Source organism: Asparagus officinalis, chromosome 10 (genome assembly GCF_001876935.1).
Source record: "Asparagus officinalis chromosome 10, Aspof.V1, whole genome shotgun sequence".
Lineage (NCBI taxonomy): Eukaryota > Viridiplantae > Streptophyta > Magnoliopsida > Asparagales > Asparagaceae > Asparagus > Asparagus officinalis.
Genome location: NC_033803.1, coordinates 148,159 through 158,596, shown reverse-complemented (window position 1 = coordinate 158,596; position 10,438 = coordinate 148,159). Strand labels below are relative to the sequence as shown.

Here is a 10,438-nt window from a genome sequence, read left to right as displayed (position 1 = left end):
ATGAATTATGAGAATTGTTAAAAAGAGAGGAATTTTAAAAATGATCAATTAATTAGCCTATAGTGCAATCGTATTAATCTTATATACTTGGCTCTGTAGAATTAGGCTAAATCACGAATTTCTAAACCTCGACCATGATGTCGTTCCATAAGTGACTGGCCGTTTTTCATCAACTAAGAATTAAAATTAGAAAGAGATAGACTATTCTTTTAGGTCATAGTGGAACAGATAGCGGTGATCATGGCAAAGTTAGATATCGTTAAGTAAGTATGGTTTGATGATATAATCTTAAGGAGCTTCGGATTTGCCACCACAAAGGTGGCCTAAAACCCTTAACACTCCGAAATAACCTGGAGAATATGCAGCTTCTGTCGCTCGCGCGTCTCAAGTTTCCTTGAGTAACTGTGATTCCAGGGGGGGCAACCAGAAGTTGAGGATGGTAGAATAGTCGATAGGCTTACTGGACTAAACCCTTTGAGTGTTTACAGCTGAATAGGAGTAGGGATGACGAATGATTATAAAGTCAATGGCTATCTGCCACCCATTCTCTGACTCATAATAATATGGAGTAACAGAGCCTATTCACGCTTCTACCTAGAAGTATAGTTTGGGCCATCTTTTCGTGTTTTCCGTGTCGAACTTCAGAGGTTGATCGATAACAGGAAACAATACAACGAGGCTTTGGTTTCTGCCAATGAATCAGGACAGGCGTTTAGGTTCTCTTCTACTTCTGGTGCAACCCTCTGTAAACTACCATGCCCTGAACCAAATTATATCTGTTTACTCGGCAATCAGTTTTTGTCTTCAATCGCTGGCCGCATGCCACTGCTCAGAAAGGGTAAAGCATACCTTTTCAGAAGAAGCCCGGGCTGGTTACGGGATCGTGCTCTTCCGCCAGGCTCAGCCCTTGTCCAGTTTAAGCCTGGAAGAGGTGGATCTGACCATGATTCCTCCTCTGGTAGAATTGCATTAAATTCCATCTTTACTTCTCACAAAATTCAGACTCGAAGTATATTGAGAGTTATCAGGTTAAGCCTGCTTAATCAGGCCTGCCCAGTCTGGTGCTTCTCAATCAAACTTCACTGCGTGAAAGTCACGGAAGCGCTCATATTTATATCTCAAAAAATGAGCCCATCGTAGGTAGTCATCACTTAGGTTTTTGGTAAGTCGGATGGAGCCTTTCGTGATCATCCTCCCAACCGAAGAACAGTAATTCATACGGTGTTCTTTGCCCCGTCGCAGTTCCCCTTTATCGCTGTACTCTCGGCATTGAGTGTCCGGGTAGGAATCCTTGGAGCAATTTCACGGCTTCATGGGTCAAGATGTTGGTCTGAAATTCTATCCCATTAAGGATTTCATTTTTGGAGGAATTGGCTAGGGAAAAGAGTGGGGATGAATGGATTTTCGGAAAACAAATATCATTTGAATGCACTTCTTGAGCTACCACCCTCGAGTGCAACTTGGAGGTTCAGGGTTTTATTAGGGAGAGGTCCTCAGAGTATCTGAGTAGAATTGTCAGATGATAATTCAGAAGTACTTTAGTTGGGCAAATGCACTATCGGTAATCGTGATTTAGACTGAAACTCTATGTTCTGAGTATCATATTTTTCCAAAATACAATGCTTTCAGAAGAGTAATATTGCCAGGTGTCGTGTTGTATTTGGTCAATAAGAGTCATTCTTGCGGCTCAATTCGACCAATGCATCACTTTTTTTTTCATCGGATGAACAAGTCGTCGGGTATTGCCATAATCTGGAATGAAGAAGTAAGAGTATGGTTAAGTATCGAGCTCTGAATTTCATATAGTAGGGTCGCACGTACTAATCGGGCGTTATGGTAGAGATCCACAAAACATACAACGCGCTGCGGATCTTCTTTCCTTCAAACCAGATAAGAGCCTTGTGTAACCTGAAACTCACCGTCACCTGAACAAATTGCACCGGAGACGAGCAAAAATGGCGTGGGGGCCTAACGAGGGAGTGAGGGATTGTCTCCTTAAATGGAACACTACCTAATGATTTGTCAAGAGTCCTAATGACGGCCGATCGGTGCATCTTAATGCCGCTATCACTGTCCGAATCATATGCAAATCCTAACCAGGCATACTCAATAAGTGATGTAATGTTCAGTGACTCGATCTACTTTTTTCACCCCGCATACCTAATCAAATGAGCGGAACAAGCCTCATTACCATCAATCTTTGGCTTAAACTCCATAAGCTGGTTGGATGTGAACCGGATGGAGCTAGACAAGAAGATGCGAAATAACGAAGGCTAACGACTTTCGATCCCGATATGTAAGGTAGGACAACTATGACCAAGAACAATCGAATCTAAGATCCACTCATCCATGTGCGTCGCTGTTATCGTACCGATACGGATAACTAACAAAGTCAATAACCATCCTTTCCCTAAGTAATGCAGGAACTATCCCCAAACTTAGTACAACATGAGAATCGAACGACGCCGTACTGTTCTTTTGTGTGATGATATATATAGAATAATATAGTATATAATATTTATGATGATATATATAATATATAGTATATATATATATAGTAGAGGTAAAACTGATTGCCTACTGGTTTCCTTTGTATTTGGAATATAATGTATTATATCTTATAATATATTATATATATTATATATTAATATCATATTAAGTTATATAGTAGTATTAGGTTAATAACCGTGTTTCGACTTTCATCGTCGGATAACTCTTCCACTAGAGTTCTTAGCCATGAGTTATTATCACTTGTCTGTTGTAGTGCTTACTTCCTGTATGAATCACTCACAATCTCACACCGAAACTTTGTGTTGGAAGCCTGTCTCTAGTGGTATCTGAATTATCCTCTCCTGGGCGTCGAGCACTATGTAAAAAAGTTCTAATTCATTTGAAACCGTTAAAATTCTATAGTCGAAAGTTCGAACATGATTCGGGTTCAAAACGAATGACTCGGTCAACCCCAAATTTTCATGATGATAATTAGAGATTTTAATATGTATCAAGAATTTAACGGACGGGAGATCATCACAAAATGCTCAATCAGTGATCAATCATAGGCTAAGAAACTTAGTGGGACGCTCCACTTTAAGTTGACACAAGTTTACTCTCCTATATGAATATATTATATGTATATAGATATATATTTATAGGGATATATATATTAGTTTGTGAACAGTAATTGAAATGAGAAAAAAAATTTCATCATCATTATCATTACCATCATCATTATCATATTATTCATTTCATCAATGGCAGTGAGGTTACTGGGCCCGTACCCTGTTAAAGTGGCCCCTTTTTTTGTTTTGATCTTGAAATTTGTCTGTTCTCGACACTGGCGCCTTTTATCTCTCTCTTTGTTTAGTCTTTTGAGCGTTGCTACGCGGATCCAAAATATGGGAACATTGGAGCGGACATGTGAGATGTCTTCCTCTTATTGCATAATGAGCTGACATAACCATCTCATTATGCAATAACGAGGGGATACCTCATCTGTCCCCTCACTTGGTCCCATATTATGGGTCCTTAAGGCATTTTTCTAGTCTTTTTTAGTAGTTTCTTTTCTTTTTGCGAGTAAAATAAGTCTCAAGTTTTTTTTTCTAATTGAATTCAATATTTAATGCGATTCATTTCATTTATTTTTCTATTTAACATATCTTTTTTTACAGTCCTTATGACTCTTTTCTTTGTTTGTTTACTTATAGTAATAAGCTTAATGATATTTGAAGGATATCTACCTCATTAATTCTCGTTTAGTGTTTACTCACACTGTGTTTGGGATTTACTAAGAAAAGAAAAGGAAAGATTAAATAGGGAAAGTGAAGGCAGAAAATGTGAGAGAAAATATAATATCTTGTTTGTGATGGTGAAGGGAATGGTGAGAAACTTGTTTTATCATGATTATGTGCCCTAACTAAGAGAATGGAAGGGAGAGGTCATAACTAAATCTCAACTGTTAATCATAGACTGTCAAACATCTTTTATGATTAATTCTCCTCCATTTCCCATTTCCCTCCTTTACACTATAAATATTTTTGTTGTTTCTGTTGTTGGGAAGCGAGGTTTTTTTTGGGGGTGGGGTGGGTGGGTGGGTGGATAAGATTCTTGTATAAAATTTCCCTTCTCTCCCTTCCGTTACCCCTCTCATGAAAAATTAAAAAGAGATCCCAAACAAATTAGTTGTCAAATTCTCTTTCCCACACTTAAACACATTGTTAGGTTAGGGGTGTTTGGTTGCACAATTTTATAGAAAAGTTTTTTCAAAATGTCTGACAATGACAATTCTGTAATTTAAAATTTTCTGTAGATTTCTGTAAACTGTGTTTGGTTCAAAAAGAATTTATAGAATTTTTTTTGTAAAGTACAAAAAAGTACCAAAATTTACAGAAATCAATTTCCTCTCAAAATGGACGGAAATGACCTAGATATCTGACACCACATTGACACTTTTATATAAAGTTGATACTTTTCTATAAATTTACGGGGTGTTTGGTTCAATTTTTATAAATTATAGGAAATCTTGCTATTTTCTATAAAGTTATGGGTCATTTTGTTGTTTTGAGCCAAACAAGCAAAGTAAAAAAATAAGAAAATTGGTACTTTTTGACTTCTCAAAACTTTTCATATAATTTTTTTAAGAAATACAAGAAAATCATATTTTGGATGAAAAACATTTCCTATAATTTGTAGAAATTGAACCAAACACCCCCTAAATTTGTCTGTGTAATTTTCCTTTTACCATGTAATGTAAACAAGTTTCCTTTTCAGACTTGACTCACTCTTGGAATTAAATAGCTGTCAAATCTTTTAATGTTTTTTTTGTAGGTATTGCATGTAATATATATTATTCTCAGGTTTTTGGACCTAGAAGTTTTTATATAATAAAATTTAATGATATGTCCCTGCGTCATGTTTTCACATTAATGCCTACAGACAACTACTATACTATCATCATCATCATCGTTATCGTGATCAGGAAGATAACATATTGCGAATATGATTCCAAATTTGCTGTCAGCATGGGTGTCCTAATGTTTTAAATTTTGCATTTATAATGCTTATTGAAACCTTTTTTAAGAAATTATTGAAACTTAATCATTTATATACGTATAATTTTAATCATTTGATACATAATAATTTGCCATAGATGTACATGATATGTTGTCTTCTTTTGATCTCTGAACTGAGTCTATATTTTTTTCGTAAGTACCTATTATCACCATGTATTAAGTGTTATTTGGCATTTTAAACTTGTTTTGGAGAATTTGGTTCTTTTTAGTTGTGATAGATGTATAATCAACTCATATTTTGGTTTCAGGATCTGAAGTGGGGATGGCTGTGATAGTTAATTAATTACAATGTCCCAAATATGCCTAAGCATGCATTTGCAATTTTTTACTCAGTGCTGCTATAATTGTTCTGATCTGAGCCCTTCTAGGCAGGACCACGTTTTGATGTTAATTAATCAGTCTGTTTATAGTGTTTGTATAAATTAATCTCAGGTGAAAGTTAATGTATTACCTTTGTATCTGACTTGCAGCGTCTAAATTATTAGTCCATTGGTCCAGTTTTGAATGACTTGGACGGATAAGGTCCTGCAGAATTTTGAATGATTTTGACGGATAACATCCTGAGTCGAACCTGTGATGTTTACTATCATAAACAATCATTTTTTCTGGAAATTATTGCAAAAATGCGCTTACTGGTAGTGATCATGGAAGAACTATTTCAGCATAATTATTTTCAGGAAAGAGAAGCACTTGCATGCACTGAGACTTTGAGGCATGCATCCAGACAGTAAATTGAGAGGATATTCTCTCCTATTTGGGTGAGGGGTTGGCATGCTTCAACGTGCATCAATGTCATAGTGAACTTTTTTTAATTTCTTTTTGTGTACCAACAAAAACCTTTTGCTGAGTACTTTTTTTCATTGCTTTGTAAAATCACTATAAATTACTTATCCGTTGACCATTTAGTTGTGAGATATATCTTCATCTCTGTTGAAATGCAAGACTGATCTCTCTGTCCCTTTTTTAAGGAGGTATTTACTGTTTTTTATTTAAATATCATATTGTTTTGAGTTTTTCTCAGATCCACATATTTAGTCCTGTTGAGGGTAAAACCTCAAGGTGGGGAAACGAGGTGGGAAGTCAACCTTTCTCCATTAGTTAGAGCTCTCTCCTTTTGTTAGAGCTGATTTTTCCTCCTAAGCCTGTTTAACTTTACATTCTTGTATCAGACACGCTACTATGCTTGATAACAATACTTGGAACTTCATATCATGATTTTTCTTTTCCCTGATGTTGGTAATTGTAAATATCCGTTATGGAATTGTGATGCATATAGTTCTTGTGGTTGAGATTTATGTCCATTTGTAAACTGCTTTGTTTCGAACGTTGCTGTATATAAATCCTAGATATTCCTTTTCAGAATTAGTTTTCTTCTTTTTTCATCTCTCCTGTCTTGTGATGATGACCACCATTCCTGTATTGCACTCATTTTGTTATCCCTCTTAACCAACAAGGTTCCTGATTGTCGTTATTGGTGATTATGTCTTTTTTTTTTGTTCTTTTATTCACAGATTTATTTGCATTTTAGAGAATGACATGTTTTTCTAATTGTCTGAAGTTCAATTTATTCATAGAGATTGTTTGACGTTTAATTTATTTGTGCATTATATATTCCTCATTTTTTTTGTTGCATTATCTTTTTCTAATTGTTTGAAGTTCAATTTATTCAAAGAGATTGTTTGAAGTTTAATTTATTTGCATTATATATCCCCTTTTTTTGTTGCATTATGCAGTAGATAGTTGAGTAATGCTGGAGGAATGGCCTGGATTTGGAATTTTGTAGCGTGACCCTTGAGAGCAAATGTCTGAGCACCTTACTTTAAATGGTTTTGACTGCTGCCCATGAGAAGGTACTCATCAAATTGATCTTTTATCTTATGTAGGTTTTATATTCTTTTCCTCATATGCCTCATCTAGCTATCATTTGCTATCAGTCCTCAGGAAGTCTGCGATTAATGGACTGCATGCACCACTGCAGTGACAAAAAAACATTGAAGCGGTGGTTCTTCATTGACAAAAGAGTTGGGTAGATATCCAAGGCCTTAAAAAATCACATTGAAATTTATTTAATCTGGGAAGTAAGAAAATACTATATTATTCGATTTTTGACTTGACGCTCTAACGGATACGGAACCAATGGATTTAAAATCAACCCACAAGTCCCCTGTTCTCGCTGATTCTGTCCCCATGAACAAGTCAAGACTGGGTTTATCCTCTAGTTCGGTGCCTTATTCAGCATCAACCACAGGATATTCTTCTCCTGGCATGTATTTAACAACTCCTAGAAGAAAGCCTGCTCCCAGCAAACTTGACGATGTTCGTGTAAGTGCCTCATCACCTCCTCAAAAGAAGCTGAACAAGGAATTCGGCTTTGAGCCTGAATCAGAAGAAGCAGAGACCTCATACCATACCTGGGTGGTAAGAACCTACCTTTGGAGCATGAAAGCTGCTAATGCCTTAAAAATTTTATGTGTAATAATATTCCTCAAAATGTATATGTGTAGTGATACATTTGAAGCCATTTCTAGCATAGGAGCTGAGACCAACTTAACTTTATTGAACTACATATTTAATGTAGATGAAGTATCCATCTGCGCTAACATCATTTGAACAAATCACAAATTATGCGAAGTACAAGAAGATAGCATTGTTTCTGGATTATGATGGAACACTTTCTCCTATTGTGGACAACCCTGACCATGCTTTTATGTCCAGTGCGGTATGAGAAAAAACATCTTTCTTCTCACTTTTGTTTCCAATCCTTGCTACTAATGTAATAAAGAGTTATCATCCACAACTCATGTTAACAATTATTTTTCAGATGCGGACTGCTGTGAGAAATGTTGCAAAACATTTTCCAACGGCTATTATCAGTGGAAGATCACGTGATAAGGTACTGACTCTATTTGGTGATTGATTCCTTAGTACTTTGGCTTGCCTACCTCTTATTTATTGGTTAAATTGCTCTTATAATCTTCTATCCACATTCTTTTCAGGTCTGTGAATTTGTAGGACTAACAGAACTCCATTATGCCGGTAGTCATGGAATGGACATAATGGTTCCATTACGAGAATTGGAATCCACTACTGACCATCCAAACTCTATTAGATCTACTGACAAGCAGGTAAGCTGCATTGTTTTCACTTTAGCATCCTTGGTCATTATTACAAACTACAGACTTCTGTTCTTCCCTATAAACTGAAAGCCACAAGTCCTTCTATACTGAGTAAAAAATCTGGTCTTAAAATAGCCTATCTCTCTTGTACATTTTAAAGAAAGATCTGAATTATCGAACTATGATCAACATATGATAGTTGAAGCAAGATTCATGGTCAACTGTATACTGATTACCTACTATAGTTTTTCTTTAGGATAATTACCTAGTGGTGGCTATAACTGAGGCTGCTAAATTTGATTATATCATCATTTTCCTTACATCTGTTTCTTATTTTACTCTACACGGCAAGGAGGTAATTCCATTCCAGCCTGCAAGTGAATTTTTGCCAATGATCGATGAGGTATAAACTTTTTCATATTGTCTGATTTCAGGCCATACTCTCCTCTGTCAGTTATTAAAATAGAGTCTTTGGTTCATCAATAGGTTTTTAGATCCCTTGTCGAGAACACTAACGATATTGAAGGTGCAACAGTAGAGAACAACAAGTTTTGTGTCTCCGTACATTACCGCCTAGTAGATGAAGAGGTACACTTAAAAGGCTTGTGACTTTTATAATGTTGAAATTGAAATCCATAGTGCCTGTTTAGCAGTAACAACTTCCGAGCCTGACTGTGCAGCTTCCATAACTTACATTTGTGTCTCCCAGCTTTGGCCAATGATTGCAGAAATTGTTCATGATATCCTAAAGGGCTACCCAAAGTTGAAACTGACACATGGTCGGAAGGTAATAAGAGGCAATTGATTAGGCAGATTGTACCGTGTTTTCTTTGTGAAGGCAGAACCATATATATTCATTTTATACACTTCCTTGTTGGCTGCAGGTTTTAGAGATCCGGCCTGTGATTGATTGGAACAAAGGAAAGGCCGTTGAGTTTTTGCTTGAATCACTTGGACTGAATAATCGCGATGATGTGCTCCCTATATATGTTGGAGATGACATAACTGATGAGGATGCATTCAAGGTATTATTAAAGCTAGAGCAGAGTAATATGTTAAAATGATGGTTACTTTTTACTAAACACCCAAAATGTTTGAAACTCTCACTGAACTGCAAATAAGTGTGGGTTCATTGAGAGTTTCAAACTTTTATGTGGTCAAGTATCAGAGGCCCAAACTTATTGGGGTTTAGTGAAATTTACCCTAAAATGATCGTGTTCTGTAATTTATTTTGTTTAAGATTTTCATTTCTTGGGCGGTCATAACCCCTTACTAGTTTACCTACTGGCCCAAGCAGGTTCTTAGAGAGGGTAATTGTGGCTATGGCATTTTAGTATCGTCTGTACCAAAAGAAAGTAATGCCTCCTACTCTCTTAGAGACCCATCTGAGGTAATTTCTTTCTTTCTCTCTTTAATCCTTGTGTTTGGTATTAAAGTCGCTGTGATGCGGATTAATGATTGGTATGATACAGGTTAAAGGATTCCTCAAGTCCTTGGTGAAATGGAAGACAACAGCAGCAGTTTAGGAATGATGATGGCCATTTATTGGTGTTGGTTGTTTTGTTGGCCCAATAAGTTGGCCCATTCCACTAAATGCCCAGCTCCCCCACTTGTGCCCTAGCCCCTCTATTTTCCCTCACCTACCCGATGGTTCTCACCTCCTCCTAAGTCTTCGCGATCTCTAGAAGTCTTCGCGATCTCTGGATTTGATGGCCGCCGCTGTGATTTCATCCCTAGGTCGGCTCCCTCCTTCGTTTTCTTCCCTAGCTCCTCTCCCTTGTCGGCTGCCCCCATCCCTATATATGGGTAATGGGTTGGTAGTAGCTTGGGAGAGGGATGAAGAGGAAGTAGAGGTGGTGAGGTGAAGATCTGAGCTTGAACTTCCCTCTGCTGTGTGCGATCTCCCCCTTTCTGCGACTTTGTGCTCCTGTGAGCTTTGTGCTCTCAACCCCTTTGTGCGATCCCCTTTGTGAGTGACTGGGGAAGGAGATCGGCGAGCTCCCAGTTGGTCTTTGGTGGTGCACTAGAGAGGAAAACAGTGACTGACTCAAGCAGGTTTCTGAGCCAAAAACGACATCTCAGATTCTCAACAGTGGTATCAGAGCAAGGTTAGTGTCGCTGTGCTTCAAACCCGCCGCCGATCGCCGCTGGTCGAAGCAGGTTTCTGAGCCAAAAACGACATCTCAGATTCTCAACAGTGGTATCAGAGCAAGGTTAGTGTCGCTGTGCTTCAAAACCGCCGCCGATCGCCGC

The 10,438-nt window shown here is 37.4% G+C and overlaps 1 protein-coding gene across 3 annotated transcripts in view; it reads left to right on the top strand.

The window, feature by feature from the left end:
* Nucleotides 1-10,438, top strand: part of LOC109826155 (probable trehalose-phosphate phosphatase F) — a 17,530-nt gene that overhangs the window by 423 nt on the left and 6,669 nt on the right. The window contains exons 2-13 of one of the 3 annotated variants that reach the window (XR_002243208.1): nucleotides 6,803-6,919; nucleotides 7,004-7,487; nucleotides 7,648-7,788; nucleotides 7,891-7,962; nucleotides 8,066-8,194; nucleotides 8,538-8,588; nucleotides 8,672-8,773; nucleotides 8,895-8,972; nucleotides 9,070-9,210; nucleotides 9,483-9,575; nucleotides 9,658-10,240; nucleotides 10,346-10,411. Coding sequence is in view for 2 of the 3 variants with exons in the window: in XM_020393142.1 (XP_020248731.1) it covers nucleotides 7,206-7,487; nucleotides 7,648-7,788; nucleotides 7,891-7,962; nucleotides 8,066-8,194; nucleotides 8,538-8,588; nucleotides 8,672-8,773; nucleotides 8,895-8,972; nucleotides 9,070-9,210; nucleotides 9,483-9,575; nucleotides 9,658-9,711 (1,143 nt within the window). In the remaining variant the exon portion in view is untranslated. Of the gene's footprint in view, nucleotides 1-6,802; nucleotides 6,920-7,003; nucleotides 7,488-7,647; nucleotides 7,789-7,890; nucleotides 7,963-8,065; nucleotides 8,195-8,537; nucleotides 8,589-8,671; nucleotides 8,774-8,894; nucleotides 8,973-9,069; nucleotides 9,211-9,482; nucleotides 9,576-9,657; nucleotides 10,241-10,345; nucleotides 10,412-10,438 lie in introns of those variants that run through there. The other 2 variants (XM_020393142.1, XM_020393140.1) reach the window with 2 other exon arrangements.